Source organism: Peromyscus eremicus, chromosome 8a, assembly GCF_949786415.1.
Source record: "Peromyscus eremicus chromosome 8a, PerEre_H2_v1, whole genome shotgun sequence".
NCBI classification, from domain to species: Eukaryota; Metazoa; Chordata; class Mammalia; order Rodentia; family Cricetidae; genus Peromyscus; species Peromyscus eremicus.
Window position 1 is genome coordinate 19,078,146 of NC_081423.1, and position 16,072 is coordinate 19,094,217.

Consider the following 16,072-nt stretch of genomic DNA (forward strand, 5'->3'; position numbering starts at 1 on the left):
GCTCCCATGTTGGGACTGAGTATCCAGCTCAGTGCTAGAATTAAAAAAAAAAAAAAAAAGCCACACGCTTTATCGGTCTTTGGCTCCCGAGAACGGGTGAATTTCAATGTTTCTTTCTTGGGGCCGGGCTGGCCAAGTCCCTTTCCTTCCCAGCTGGGTTCCTCTAGCTCCCCTGTTGCCTCCTCCCTCCAGGCTCCTGGTTGCTCCAGCAAAGTTCCCAACTTAGTCGACGTGACGCGCAGCGCAGCCAATGGGAGGCGGAGCTGGTGTTTTGGGAGGGGGGCGGGAGGGCCGGGCCCCGCGTCTCCGGTGTCGGCTCTGCTCAGTGAATGGAGAGAGCGAGCGCCGGCCAGCTCTCCCGGCCACCCGGTGCCCTAGCCGCCGCCGTGCTCCGGAGCCCAGCCCTGAGCCGGACTTCCCGGGGCTCCGTGCTCCCCGGCGCTCAGCCCAGGACGCAGACTGAGCCCGCGCCTCTGCCGGTGACCCAGAGGGACCCGGGGGCGCTCGGTACCTGGGCACCGTGAGTGATGCGCAGCGGGGCAGCGCCAGCCCCACGGATGGAGCTGCTGCTGCCGCCGCCGCCCGGCGCGCCCCGCTCCGCCCGCGCCCCGTGCGCCTGAGCGCCGCGCCCGCCCCTCCTCCGCGCCAACTCCGCCGCCCGCCCCCGAGGCCGCCCGCGCGCCTCCTCGGGCTCCTCGTGTCCCGCCGCGCCAGGCAGCCTCTTCTGGGCTCGGGCGCTTGCACACCATGGCCCCGGGGCGGACCTGGGCCGGCGCCGCCGTGCGCGCCCGCCTGGCGCTGGCCTTGGCGCTGGCGAGCGTCCTGAGCGGACCCCCCGCTGCCGCCTGCCCCACCAAGTGTACCTGCTCCGCCGCTAGCGTGGACTGCCACGGGCTGGGCCTGCGCGCCGTTCCACGGGGCATCCCCCGCAACGCAGAGCGCCTGTGAGTACCCACCCCGCCCGCGCAGGCCACCCACCCCGCTCCTACAGAGTCGCCCTCAGGGCGCCGGGTCCTTCCCTCCTCTCCTGCGCGCGCTGGGGACTACCTCAGTTCTCCCCTCCGCCATCAGACACTCTCGCTAAGTTGGGGGTAGCGTGGCTTTGGGCAGGTGTGGAGAGAAGTGTCCGAGTTTCCCGGCGCTGGGGACCAGGTAGTGCCTCTCTAGGTGAGGGCTCTCTGGGAGCTCATCCGCTGACAGCTCAGGAGAAGAAAGCTGGCAGAAGGCAAGGGGTGGGGGAAGAGTGGTGGTCTCAAGGTTTGAGGTTGTGTGTAAGGGGTGTCCATGCTCCTTGCTTCTTAAAGAGAGGGCGAGGGAGCAAGCCAGACGATGATGGGGGAGTCTCGATTGCAGAGACCCGAGAGAGCCACCCCCCCATACACAAAAAAAGCTGTGACCCCCCCTTGGAGGTCAGAATGAGCCAGCTGCTGTGTGGCTGTCCTTGCAAGGGAAGTTCAGAGTATATGTGAAGGTCTTAACTTCTGAAGAACCGGACAAATTCTGAGTGGGTGCTCTCAACACCCTCCCTGCCTGGAGCGCAGCTTTGGGGATGCCAAGTTGCAGCCCGGGTGAATTTTTTATGGCTGGGTTATAAATGCCTTCCCAAACGGGCCGGAGAATGGAAATGCTGACAGCCCTTTAAATGAGACCTAGCGCTATAATCTTACAAACCGCACTCAGCCTCGGATCCTGGGGTTGGCAGCTAGCGGGAGAGGCTCTTGGAGAGTGGGGTGGATTGACCCTCGTTTTAACCCCAATTGTGCAACCAAATATTTACTTTTCTTATGTCAGCGTTTTGGAAAGATTTATCATTTTGATCCTCAAGACCAAATTCAAAGTTTGGACTTCGGGGGTGGGCTCCTTTTAGTCCACGGTTGGGGGCAGGGTGAGGGAGGGTTTGCACTAATCAGAGTTCCAGCCATAGCTGCACTCTGCCCAGCCTGTCTTAGGGGTAGGCACACCGGTCTTCCTCAGGCCTGCCTGCTTTAGGTCAGGAGAGACCGGGAAGGAGCTGAAGTGTCTGTCCTAGCTGCCCACCCCCGGTCACCTCACCTCCTCTCTTCTCTTCCTTTTCCTCTTGGTGGCTGTCTAGGCAGAGACTTCTTAGAAATGCCTTCCTTATGTTTCCTTTTGTTTGTTGTTTTCAAAGTGCAATGTTTGTTCTGTCTCTGGAGCTGTAGAATCCTGGAGGGCTGGCCCTGAGTCTTCATTAACGCTGGGAAATTAGGATCAGAAATGCAAACTAACCTGCCCAAGAAAACAGGGTAAATAAGTGACAGGAAAAGGGCTGGAATCCAGGCATCCACACCTTCACTCGGGTTGTGTATTAGACCCTAGCAGTGAGAACCTCATTTAAATGGTGTTTGTAGGTATGGATACGCTAAGTTCCCCTCCTCCAGTGAATGCTGCGGATGAGTTAGTGGAATGATAACTGTTCAGATGTTTAGTGGGTGCCTCCCCTGGTACCTCCTTGAACCTCCCCAGCAGTCCTGTTCCTCACACAGGCGATGCTCATGACTCTCATGGATTCATGATCATGTAACCAGTGAAGTGTTTGAATCCCAGCCTGCCAGGCTTCTAAGCCCAGGTCTTTCACCACCCTACAGACTCCTTGGATCCAGAGTCAGTCTGGGCCTTGATCTCTATACAGACAGTCCTGGGAGGGGAAGGTCTAGCTGGGCTTGCCGCTGCGTTTGGTATAGATTGCCATCGTTCTTTCACATCAGCTCTTTTACTCGGGGTCATGGAACTGTTTTCCGTAGTCAGGATCATTTTGTCGGTGTGGGAAAATCAGGACAGTGAGCCTCTTTCTTCTGGCTAGTTAGAAGTTTTCAAATATGCCAGCCACTTCCCCCAGAGACCCTGGCGACTTAGTACATCTCGTCTGCTCTCCAGCTGGAGAGACTAGATAAAGATTCTGGATGAAGGACATTCCCATGGGCGTCATTACCGTAGCCATGGTCACCACCAGGCATGGGCAGTGTAGGTGCTGCTCTGACATGTCTGTGGTTATCTGGTGCAGCTTTGGTCACGGGTAAGGTTTTGGCTTTAAGTGCATGGATATGACAGAGCTGCCAAGGCTGACCTCTCAACTCCTTTCTAAGACTGGAGGTAGACTTTCAGAGTAAGCAGGGTCGGGGCCACCCCAGGTTCAAGGGCAGCCCACCAGCAGCCCTTCACCACCCATCCTGGCTCTCAGGGACTCAGATGGAACGTCGTAGTACTGTTCAGCCACACCATGCTAAGGATTGCAAATTTTATCACACACACACACACAGACACACACACACACACACAGACACACACACACACACACACACACAGACACACACACACGTTCAATAAACATTGCCCGAACCTTCTGTAACATTCCTGCCCTCCCTGTCTGTAAAATCTTTGCATACACAGAAGAAAACCAACTCTTCAGCTTAAAGGATGTGGGCAAGGATCGGAAGTGGGAACCTTTCTTGAAGAGCCCTTTAAGTCCCCTGGAGGTCCTTCTGTCATGGGACACTGATTTTTATCAGCAGAGCCGTGCTCCCAAATGGTGAAATTGTGTTTTTAAAACAAAAAAGCAGTGCTTGCCCCATTCTCCATTTCTGTTGCTGTCTTCCAGAAAGCCTCTTGTGAAGGAGAGAGAGAGAGAGAGAGAGAGAGAGAGAGAGAGAGAGAGAGAGAGAGAGAGAGAGAGTGTGTTTCCCCTAGTCATATGAGCTTTAGGACACCCTGAGTGAGAAGGATGTAGTAGTCCCCATTTGGACTTGGCTTCAGGCTAAAAAAGGGTCTGAATTGTTCATTATTAAGCAAGCCACTGTCAGAGTTGGGGGATTGTCTGTGTTCCCAGTTCTTCCCCATAATGTCAACGCATCACACAGAAAAGGAAACCCTCTGTCTTTTATAAACTACTGACAATTTTCCCCCTCCTAGAGGAGGAGGTAACACCCACAAGTAAGCTAAATAAACGGAGGGGAGAATTTGGTGTCATTTATTATCCGAGCGGCAAAGACGGAGACCAGGGAACAGAGGAAGTCAATGGCGGTGCTTGAGACAAAACATTTACCGGGGAGTGCAGGGTAAACAGATGTTGCGTTTGCCCTTCTGAGTACAAAAGGAACCCACAGATGTAATTCTTCTCCAACCACAGCCTCAGCCTGCATGAAAATGAACCCTCATGTGGGGCCCCTTCTCCCAGTCCTGCCCTGAGGCAGGCATAGGCCCACCTCTCACCCACAGCTAGGGTGGCAGTGGGAGCAAGAGTGGACATCTTTGCTTTTTTCCACTTGGCTCCAGAACATGCTGGAAACTGCTGTATTTAAATAAACATTTCCTGTTTGCGAAGGAGAGCGGGCGAGAGTCTGAAACGTGAGAATGTGGTAACTTAATTTTCTCCATCACTCCAGATGACAGCAGGATCTGCCGGTGGTGGGGTCCAATAAAAACCGACACCGTGTCATAGGCTTTCCCTCACTTGACCACAGAGGTCCAGAGGTCAAGTGGGAGACTTTCCAAGATGCTCAACAGCCAAACCCAGCGTTCTGGTACGCCCAGCCCTCGGGGCCAGCTCAGAGGACCAGGGACAACCTGGCATGTTATGAGCCCTCTTTGGACCAACCATGGTGATGTGGCCTTTTAGAGAGGCATAGGACTCTCCTGGATAGCCTACAGAGCAAGGAGGCCACCTTCCCCCAGGGTGCTGTACAACTTTGAACAGATTGCTACACCTCTCGGCTTCTTTTTCTTAAAAGTAGGATTCTGGTGTAGTCTTTGTGATTTTTCCTTATGGAATATGCTACTCACCTGTGAGCTGTCACAATACTCCTCTGTGCCTAGACCAGTGTCTGGCGCTTAGGAAGTTTTTCACAAGTGTATGTTGAATAAAAGGCTCATGAACCTCAAAAACACCAGGGCAAGACGGGCCATACAGACTTGCACTTGGATGGGTGGTCAAGGGCTACCTCCTAGTAACCTATTACATGAGATACTGCTATCTAAAATTTGAATTTCATGAACTAGAATTATTTCCTTAGTAGAGTTCCCCCCCCAAGACTCTTACTGCATGGTCTGCTCTGAAGTCTGGTTGCCAGGCGTTGCTTAGCAACATTGCAACACTCCTACTGTGCACATGCCAGTGGAGTGAGCCAGGGATCCTGACTACTTCTGCCACAGGACTTTCTAATCAGGAACTCATCAGTGGCATCCTGAGCTCTCTGTGGTTTTTGATTGCTGCTCCTCTGGCATTAATTGATGTGTATTTGTAGGGTCATTATTAAGTTTTGCGTCTGCCAGTCATCTGGGCTTTCTATTCTACCCCCCCCCCCCCATTTCCATTGTTACTTTGTTTCACAGTAGTTCTGTCTATTGTCTGAATTCACGACCTCCATCCACACCACACCCAGAAAAGTGAAAATGAAGGAGGGTGGGGACAGTGGAGTCTTTTGCCTAAATTGATGGGCAAGAAGGCGAGGATTTAGACCCTCCACACAGTTTTTGTGCACAAGCTCCTGCAGCTTTGGACTGGAAGCTCAGGTTTGGAGTCCTGTTCTGCAGCATGAGTGCATGCTGTTGCACCTCTGCTGCTGCTGCGCTGCTCTGGACTGCAGTCTGTTTAATCCCCTTTGTACCTCATTTCCACACCTGTAACATAGGGATGATAGTCACATGGGGGTGTTGTGAACGCAGCCCGCGGCAATCCACAGAATGTGCTCCGCACGCTGCCTGACATGTCGTTCACTCATCATCGTGGCTGTGATTATTTACCCAACTGCAGTCTATCCAGCTGTAAAGTATGTACAATTCCCGTTCCCTTTTGGAAGGATTAAAGTGATCGTGTCTAGGAAGTGCTTAACAGTACCTGGCACATAGGAGCCCTCCACAAACTTGTAACAGTAATGCTGTGGCTGTGTTTCCATTTGCTCATCTCAGGCTCCATCCAGCTGGATGGCTTAAGATGTTCACTCTAAATTTTGTTCCAACCCTAAGCCCTGTGGAGGCAGGCTCATCGCCTGCATGTGGACTGTGGGCTATGCCCAATGCACTCTCGCTTGGTTTCCTTTTCTTTGCTCAGTCTCTCCATCCTGCCCCAGCAGCTGAACCCAGGTTGGCCGCTGTTCCATACAGAAGGGATTATGGTTGGAGCGGGTTTTTTTTTTTTTTTTTTTTATCTTTTTTCATTGACATACTGCTTTGTGTTCTATTTAAAGAATGCGTTTGATTTCTTTATTTAGAGGAGGGGTAGGTTGGAGCTTCATGAAGAATTCTTGGTCCTGACTTTGTGTGTTCAATGTCCTTCCATCTTTCTCTAAACACCCCCCTTTACCGGTTCCTGGTGTCTGCCTCCCATACTGCTTTTACGTGAAACAGCTGTATTTACTAACACATGTCACTCTCACTGTGTAAGATGGTTTTAACCATTTTTTAAAAAAAGGAATGCTGAGAAAAAAGGAAGTCAGAGTAGAGAGGAACTTCACAGAGACCACATTGATAATGCAAGGGAAGGGTGCAGAGGTGCCCCGTGGATGCCCTCAGCTTATTTCCAGGGCTCTCCTTGATTCACTGTGGAATTCAGCCCTGTTCAGGGAGAGGCTCGTGCAGGAAGCTTCTGCTCTGTGTCCTGCAGACCAGGACTGTCTTTTGTAACTGCCGCTGCAGGCTGCCAGACTGCCAGGACGCTGTACATCTCCGCCATCGTGTGGTCTCCATAGTTTCACTGGCGTTTACTGTGTTTTGAGATGGTGGTCCCCTGAGGAATTGGCCAAGGGGTGTGATTGAAAATCCTCAGTAGTGAGCAGATTGGAGGTGGGAAAAGGTCATGGGTAAAGATGTGAACTCTAGAGCCAGGCAAAACTAGGTCCTGGCTCTGCCACTTACAAACGGATGACACCAGTTTTCCGTGTTGTAAAATGGGATGATTATTCCTCCTTTTTTTTTTACATAGGTTCTCAGTGTGTAGCTCTGGCTGGCCTGAAACTCATTATGTAGACCAGACTGGCTTCCAGCTCACAGAGATCCTCCTGCCTCTGCCTCCTGAATGGCTGGGATTAAACTCATGCACCACCAGGCTCTGCTTTACTCCTTTCTGGGAGTATTGGATTAACTCACATGCACATCCTGGGATATGGCACACCCGTCACAACAGTTCCTGTCATTATTTCTGTAATTCTTGTGGACTATACTCCTTCCTGAGAATGCTCGCTAGAATCCTGCTCTGGAAAAGTCATGATTGGCAGGGTTTCCAGGGGTCCCCTGTTCAAGGTCTCACTATGTCTTCATCGGGCATAGCACAGGGGAAAAACTGTCCCACACTCCTAGCTCTCTTACATCCTGTGATGAGGAACTCGGTTCTCCCTGGGTCCCAGTAGGACGTTTCTCTTCACGTGGGGTTGATCTTAGCCCACACAGACTGTTACACAGAGGCAGGGGTCATCCTTTGTCTAAATGACAGGTTTTCACACTTGGGCTTGCCACTGCGTTTCTCACCAGTTACTTGGGCTTCTGTTTCTTCCCATAAACCTTTGTGATTCCTCCAAGGGCTTTGCATGTGTTGCGGCTTTGGCACAGGCCCTGCACCCCCCCCCCCCCCAGCTCTCGACCTCTGGGGATTTTCTTTGACTGTATAAGTAGAGTATGCTTCTTTCAAAAATGCTTAGGATCAGAAGTGGTTCTGATTTTTGAAATTTCTCAGGTTTTGAGATATTTGCGTATATATTGAGAGAGAGAGGAGAGAGGGAGAGGCAGAGATGGGGAAGGAGGGAGGGAGAGAGGGAGAGGGAGAGGGAGAGGGGGAGAGAGAGAGAGAGAGAGAGAGAGAGAGAGAGAGAGAGAGAGAGAGAGAGCGCTGCCTTAGAGATGGGACCCAGATAAAACCACAGAGTACATTTGTGTCTTATGTATGCATTTGTGTCTTATGTATGCATTTGTGTCTTATGTATGCATTTGTGTCTTATGTATGTATTTGTGTCTTATGTATGCATTTGTGTCTTATGTATGCATTTGTGTCTTATGTGTGCTTTTGTGTCTTATGTGTGCGTTGTACATGTGGCCTGGAGGCAACTTTAAACAATGTTTGTTCATAAAATAAAGTCTATGGTTGGAATTTTTCACTTGTGGGATTGGATCATGTCTGTGCTGAGAACGTTTTGGATTTTGAAGTATTCTAGACTTTGGACTTTCAGATTAGGGAAGACTTTCAGCATCCTGGTTATTATCTTAATTGACTTCCATCCATGGTTCTTTTGTTTGTTTTTTGACAATGTCCCCAGCTGGCCTTGAACTCATGATCCTTCTGTCACTGTTATCAGAATTACAGGATTACAAGCAGGAGCCAGCATGCCCAGTCCTGTCAATGCGTTTGTGTTTGTGAGTCTGTGAGAATGTATGTATGTATATAAGTGCATGTGGAGGCTGGAGGTTGATGTCAGCTATTTCCAGGGTGTGTGTTTGTTTGTTTGTTTGTGATGAAGCAGGATCTCCTACTGAATCGGGAGCTCACTTGTTGGGGCTAGACCGGCTGGCCATCCAGCGCCAAGGTCTCTCTTGTGTCCTTCTTTCCCACAGACTGGGATTACAGACACACATTGCCATAACTGACTTTTTTTTTTTTTTTTGGTTTTTCGAGACAGGGTTTCTCTGTGTAGCTTTGTGCCTTTCCTGGGACTCACTTGGTAGCCCAGGTTGGCCTCGAACTCACAGAGATCCGCCTGGCTCTGCCTCCCGAGTGCTGGGATTAAAGGTGTGTGCCACCACTGCCCGGCATAACTGACTTTTTATAGGAGTGCTGGCGGTCAGAGTTCAGATCCTCATATTTGCATAAGACCTAGCCATCTCCCTGGATGGCTTATTGTGAGCAGGCTCATTTCCCGCTTCCCTCACAGCTCCCCAGCCTTCCCTGATGTTTTCTTATTTTTAGCTATCCGGATGTGAGTAGTTGACCCCAGACCCTTGCTTTTAAGAGATAGGGTCTTACCATGTGGCTCAAAGTAGATTCAGACTCAAAATCCTCCTGCCTCAGCTTCCTGAGCACTGGGATTATAGGCAGGCACTTCTATGTCCTGCTTTTCAGTTCGTTTTTTGATGTCTAAATGCAACAGTGTGCATTATCCTAATTAGATTCTGCAAATGATTTCATTTCATTAGGTTTTTCAGGAACGTTTTCTATTTTGAGTTACTCCTTTGCAAGTCAGCCGCTCGGGTTACCCTTCTTCTCTCTTACGCTCCTCAGAACGTTCAGTGCGCATGCCCGTGGATCTGACTTGTCTTTAGAGTCAGTGGATGCATTGTCTGCCTTTTGCAAGTCTCTTAACAGATTCATTATATGCGCATGCAAGTTCAGGTGCCCTTGGAGTCCAGAAGAGGGCATCTGATCCCCTGGAGCTGGATTTATGGGTGATTATGAGCCACTTTATGTGGATGTTGGGAATCAAACTCAGGTCCTCTGCAAGAGCAGTATGTGCTCTTAACTACCAAGCCCACTCTCCAGCCCTTTGGAAAGTGTCTAGGTTGTAGAATTACGTACATGGCCTGCTCTTTCTGTCTAAGATGGATAAAAACACTGAGGTCTGCAGGGTGTGGTAGCATGCACTTATAATTCCAGCACTTGGTAGGTAGAGGCAGGAGAATTGTGAGTTCAAGACCTGCCTCAGATACATAGCAAGTTCAAAACCAGTCTTTCTTAAAAAGTAAGTTCCAGACCAGTTTGGGCTTCACAAGACCCTGCCTCAAAAAATCACCCCCCCATCAAAATTGAGGTTTTTATTTCCCCAAAATAGTTTCCAATTAGTGCTTTATTGATTTGCTGAATTTCCTCTAAATTCGTGAATTAGCACTATTGTTGCTGTGCCCAAGTGCCTGAGAAAGTTATCTTTAGGAAGTAAGATTAACTTTGCTCCTGGTTTCAGAGGGGTCAGTATATCATGCAGGGAAGGCATGGTGGAGCCTCTCCCATCATGGTGGACAGCAAGCAGAGAGAGGTAATACAGGAAGGGCCAGGGCAAGATATAGCCCCAGTGATTTTCTTCCAGCGGGGCACCACCTATTAAAGTTTCTAGAATCTCTCAAAATAGCTGGGAACCAGTTCTTCTGCACGTATGACTTTTAGAGAAACACTCATCTAAGAGCACTCCTGGTTTCCCAAGGAACTGTCTGCCATGAATTTAGCTTTATTGTCTTCCTTTTAGACTGGTACCAGAACCCCTACCAGCATGGGATGTGAGGTGAGTGCTTCTCCTGGTAAATATTTTTGTTTGAGGAATCAGTCCCTTTTTTATCAATAGCAAAGCTCAGGTTGCTTCAGCTTTTAAAATGTAAACAACAATGATTTCACTTCACAATCTCACCTTCCCTTTGACATGGGTGTATTCACCTGTGTAGTTCTTGGGATAAGTATGGTGGCGGAGAGAGCAAGGAGAACTGTGGCCTCTAGGCTCTCCAACCTCTGTAAGTAACAGTAGTCACCCCCAGAACGAGAGCTACCGTTGAGCCCTGGCCTGACACTCTACTTGCTTGAACTAACTTACCATTCTAACAGTTATCCCAGGGGTGTAGTAGCGCTGTCCCCACTTCACAGATGAGAAAAGGACACTTGGAGAGTAATATCCCCGTTAGGAACAAGAAAGGCAGTGTGGTCAGGGCCTGCAGGATAACCAGTGGTCATGCTCTTCCTCTCCACAACCTGAAACTTCTCTGTATTTCTTTACTCAATTTTGGAAGAATAACAAGGAGGAAGGTGCTGAAGAGGAAGAAGAGAAGGAGGAGGAAGAGGAAGAGAAGGAGGAGGAGGAGGAGGAGGAGGAGGAGGAGGAGGAGGAGGAGGAGGAGGAGGAGGAAGAGAAGGAGGAGGTGGCGTGGTGGCAGTAGCAGCATCAAATTGAGTCACTGAGCACATTTTGATGCATGACATGATTTGGATGTCTGGTGGGAAAGAGCCATCATCTCTAGTTTGGGGAAGCATGTGACATTTGAATCACAGCTTGAAAGATAAATAGGGTTCTCTTGTGTAGAATGGGAGAGTGGTATAGAATCACAGAAGTTCACAGTTAATGGGCCTGGGCCCACTTCAGAATGAGTGGAACTCTTCCTTGGGATTATTTTTTATCGTTAGGGATCTTAGCCCAGAAGCTATCAATCAAATCTTAGGAAGAACATCAATATAGTATTTGTCAATACAACTATAAAATCCCCAGAGAGTAAGGAAGACAGTTTATGACTACAAAAAAAAAGTTTGGATTCCATTTTTCCATTGCTATAGTATACATTTGAGGCCAGTGATATAGAAAGAAAAGACATGAATTTAGCTCATGGCTTTGGAAGTTAAAACAGCACACTTCTGGCTATAGTGAGGGCCCAGTAGGCTGGGTCACATCATGGTGAGTGATAGTGTGATTGGGGACATGTGTTCAAGGGAGTGATCCCATTGTGAAGCAAGAAACCAAAACATGGAGAGGTCATGATTGCTTTATTATTATTTTGTTATAAAAGTTCATTTTCATTGGGACTAACTAGGTCCACTGAGATCTACATTAATCTCATTCAAAAACAGTACCCTGGGACCTAATTGACATGTACCTTAAAGTCCCATCCCATCCCATTCCACCCCACCCCACCCCACCCCACCCACCCCATCCCATCCTACCCTACCCCACCCCAGCCCACTCCACTCCACCCCACCCCACCCCACCGCATCCCATCCCAGTATTGCCACACCCTGAAATGAGCTTCTAACCCATGAGCCTTTGGAGAATGCACTCGGACCATATCCACATGACAGCAGGGGCATGCAACTCCAAGGAGAGTCTGAAAAACTTCGTTGACTAGTATTTTCATGCTCCATTATTTATTCAGATTTTAGCAGAGTTAGTGTTTCTTCCTAGTTACATGTGCCACTTCCTTTTTAAAAAATTGCATTTATTTATTTTAGTGTGTGTGTGTGTGTGTGTGTGTGTGTGTGTGTGTGTGTGTGTGTGTATGTGTGTGTAGTCAGTCTCCTTCCATCACACGGATTCCAAGGATTGAACTTGGGTTTTCAGACCGGAAAGCCAGGGTCTTTACCCACTGATCTGTCCGCTGGCCTGTAACTTACTTTCTTCTCGCTGTCTTCCCTGGGCTGTGCCCATTGACAGCTGGTCCAGTCCGAACAGAATGTACATGAGGTACGTCCTGGCTGGAGTAGAGAGTGATTTCATTGTTTAAGCCTCACCCCTGTTTATGTGGGCTCAGGCTCCTCTTCTCTCATCTGAAACATCAGCCTGGGTTCCTGACTCTTGATTCATCCTACACTTTGGCAGAAGTGTGTCTTATGGGTTCTGAAAGTCGGCCAGCATGTTTAACCACCCACCTTGTCTCCCATTAAAATTTTTCAGCCGATGAGCTCCTGTCTGCTATCATACGTACCTACGTTATGCTCCTCTGACTTCTAGTGTGGGTTTTGCACTTACTCAGCTGTGTCTACAGGGCATGGAGTCCATGCCAGATCTGCTGTCTATGTCTTGACCATGGAATCTTCTCTGACCTGTTCCTAATCCTGCCTTAACCTTTCCAGCTTGGCTTCTTGCCCCGACTGCCCTCCACATACCTTCCTGCATGTCACAGCTTTGGACTGCTGTCTTTGGAGATCCAGGTCCTGAGATCAGGTTTCAGGAGGGTCTTTGTGATTTTTACCTTCACTGGAGATTGAAGGTTTTCCATGAACTCATGGCTTTATTCTGGAAAGAACCTCACACTTCATCTTCATGGCCGTCTGAAGGCCTTCATCACGCCCCACAACAGTGGGGAAGGGTGCTGCAGAGCTCAGCTCTATAAGTGATGGATTATTAGGATATTTTCCTGAGCCCCCTCACCCTAAGCTGGGAATGGAGCAGAATAATCTGCCGTTGAGAATCGTGTCAATGATGGTTTCAGTGGAGAGCTGTCCTCGGAAAATTTATTGGAGAAGTTCCTAGACTATCTAATACTCAGATGAGTGTGTGTGTGTGTGTGTGTGTGTGTGTGTGTGTGTGTGTGTGTGTGTAGGTATGTATGTTCCTCTTCTGCCCACCTCTGTGATATGGGTAGAAACCATTCCACATAGGGTTTTTTTCTGAGTGATACTAATGCGAAACCAGCAGGGAGTACAGTTTAGATATAACACTGATTAAGTAGAAAGAGCTAGACTGGATCTTAGTTTGCTTCAATACCTACCTGCAGATGCAGCTTTCTGCAACTCTATTACTTCATTTGTAGCCCTAGGAATGGCAGGGAGAGGGCTTATCTTATGGGGCCAATACAAGGTCTGTATGGGACCAGATTGATGCAAATGTCTGTTCCATTCAGTCCTGTGTGAGTATGTTCCCGCATCCACCCATGGTATCTGTTTGGAACCAGCGCATCCTGTATCTGGATGGTAATGGGGTCTGCTTTAGAATCTTTGCTCAATAGATGAGGAAACTCAGAGAACCTAAAAAACCCCCTTGGAGTCACCAGTGTCTTTCAGTTCAGCTCCGGGTTCTTTTTCACTTAGCCAAAGACATCTTTTACAAATGCAAACTCATCTGCGTGAGTGCAGAGAACTCTCAGCCTGAATCGTGGTCCCTCATTGGCAGTGTTCAAAAGGATAGGATCAAAAAAGGGGATACATGGGACTGGTTCTTCTCACCACCATTACCTGAGAGCTGACTTTGGTTCACAGTTCCGGAGAGTTCAGTTTATCCTGGTATTTCTGGTCCTGTGCTGAGGAGGAATATCATGGTAGTAAGAACATGTCAGGGAGGAAGCTGTTTGTCTGATGATGGGCACCAGGGACAAAATTCCCTGTGAGGACTGGACCTTAGTGACCTACTTTCTCCCCCACCCCTCAGCTGAAACTCATCTTCTGAAGTTTCCAGAACCTACCAGGATAGCCACGGCCCTAAGCTGTAAACCTTTTGTGGGACACTTCATACTGAAACTGTGATGTACATGAAGGGTAAAGTCGTATGAGGGGTCATTCATATAGTTGCTACCAAAATGCATACGGTAACTGAACCGTTCTCTCGGGGTACTTGAAGATAGTAGGGAAAGTGGTCTGAACCAAGGGAAAGGCTCCATGCTAGCTCAAGTGGGTGAACTTGTGGGATGGGAGAGGTGCCAGAGCAATGAAGGATGTTGCACTAAGTCTTCAGGAATCACTGGTGAACACAAGCCCCACTCATCTCTGTTAGTGTGTATGAAATGTAGAAAAGCCCACACATTATTAAAAAAATAGTACAAGTAGAATTTAAAAAGGGTTATGGGGAAAATATTAATCTGAGGACAATCCTACCCAATAAAGTATTGGAGATCGTCTCTGTGGCTAGCTGGCGAACAGCACAAGGTCTGCATTTTATTAGCACTAACTACGTAGAGCACTGACCTTATTTGAGAGGTATTTTCATAAACACTGACACACAGCACAATCCCATTTGAGGCCATGAGCAGATCCAATCGCCTTCCCCACCCCCCTGCTGGAACTAAACCACTGGACACTCTTTCAAGGTGACAATCACCCCCTCCTCTTTTTCTCTAAGATTCCCTCAAGCAATGGGACTTTTTCCTGGGGAGGGCAGGAGAGTGGGCTTTGGACTGGCATGGGTTCTTTGGGCAGGTTGGTTAAGAGCTAGATAGATTATGGGAAAGACGGGGTTCTAGGGGAACAGGTGCTGAGAACCTGCATGGAGACACAGTTTCTCTGTGGTTCCTCCTGTGCACTAGGCTAATGTGCAAGGGTAAGTCTCATGAGTGCTTCCCAGTCCTTTTAGGATGAAAGACTGATCAGGTGTGGCTGCACAGGCCTTTTTCCCAGCACTTGGGAGACTGGGACAGGGAGATCTTGAGTTCCAGGCTAGTCTGGGCCACGTAGTGAGGCCTTGTCTCAAAATAAGTAAATAAGTAAATGAACTGCAATTTTGATTTTCAAAAAGTAGAATGGATGAATCGTGGTTTGCGATAGCTGTGAGCAACACGTCCACTCCCTCTCCTCCTGCTCAAAGCTGGCACATCTTTTCCCATCTGATACCAGCTTATGAGCTCTGAATTTCTGACAGACAGAGAACTGGGTTCTCTTCCTCCAGTACCTCTTTCTTTCCCCCAACAGGGAGATTTCCAAGTTTTGGGAGCATCTTAGGATCATCTGGTCTACCCTCTCTCTATCAAACTCAATCTACCTTGAAGGGTAAATGTTGTCGAGAGGTAACAGAAGGATATCCGGGTTATTCCTGGAATCTGCCAGTACAAAATATTTCCCTGTTTCTGTGTCAGTATTTGGGCCTTAGACAAGATCACCCAGAGCCACAGGAAACCTCTTGCAGTCTGAGTAGCTGGGGAGACAGTAGAAGAACTAAATCTATTCCAGAAAATAAGGACTGGTTCAGAATCAGTAGGAGAAAGAAGCCCCCATGGCGACGTGGCCTTGTTCAGCAGTATGACCATCAACATCAAAGCACTGGCTGGCTCAGGGTCTGGAAGGGGAAGGTCCTAGATGAGGAAAAAGTCAAGGGGAAAAACAGTAGGAGTAAGGCCAGGAAGCAGGAATCCAAACTGGGTGGGCATTGCTCTAGTCCCCCCAAGCCCAGCTCATTACTTCTATACACTGTCTTCTTATACAAGACAGTGACCAGTCTGCTCCGGTTCTGGTGAGGCGTGCATTTTAATCCGTTCTGAAAATTTCACCACGCTTCTCCCTGCTCTGTGCCCTGCTGGTACATTCTAGGAATGCTGCAAAGAGCTAAGTCTCTTCGGGGTTCTTTCCCAACTGGAGCTGTATGCTGATTGGAGTCACATTTAGACAGGAAGCCCTCTTCCTGTCTGTAAAACAAGAAACATCTTCCAAGAAGACAGAGCTACAGTTTTCTTTATGTGTTGCTAAAGAACCAAGAGGGCCCCATTGCAAAATAACATTTCCCGAGCAGAGAAGGGCTGGTAGCGCCGCCTGCCAAATGTGGCTGTGCGTAGTGGTGTGTAGGGGAAACAGCTTTGTCAAGAGGAGGGAGGGTGGAGGGAGGTGGATCAGCACAATTTTTAGCAACAGCAGAATGGTGGAGTAGAAAGAACGCTTGCCTGGGAATTTGGAGACCTAGGCGCGCCTCTG

General features: G+C 48.9%; 1 protein-coding gene across 1 annotated transcript in view; it reads left to right on the forward strand.

Annotated features, from left to right (window-relative positions):
• Positions 1-747: 747 nt before the first annotated feature.
• Positions 748-16,072, forward strand: part of LOC131916537 (slit homolog 3 protein-like) — a 562,664-nt gene continuing 547,339 nt past the window's right edge. The window contains exon 1 of the mRNA XM_059269895.1: positions 748-944. Coding sequence (XP_059125878.1) covers positions 748-944 — 197 coding nt within the window. The remainder of the gene's footprint in view (positions 945-16,072) is intronic.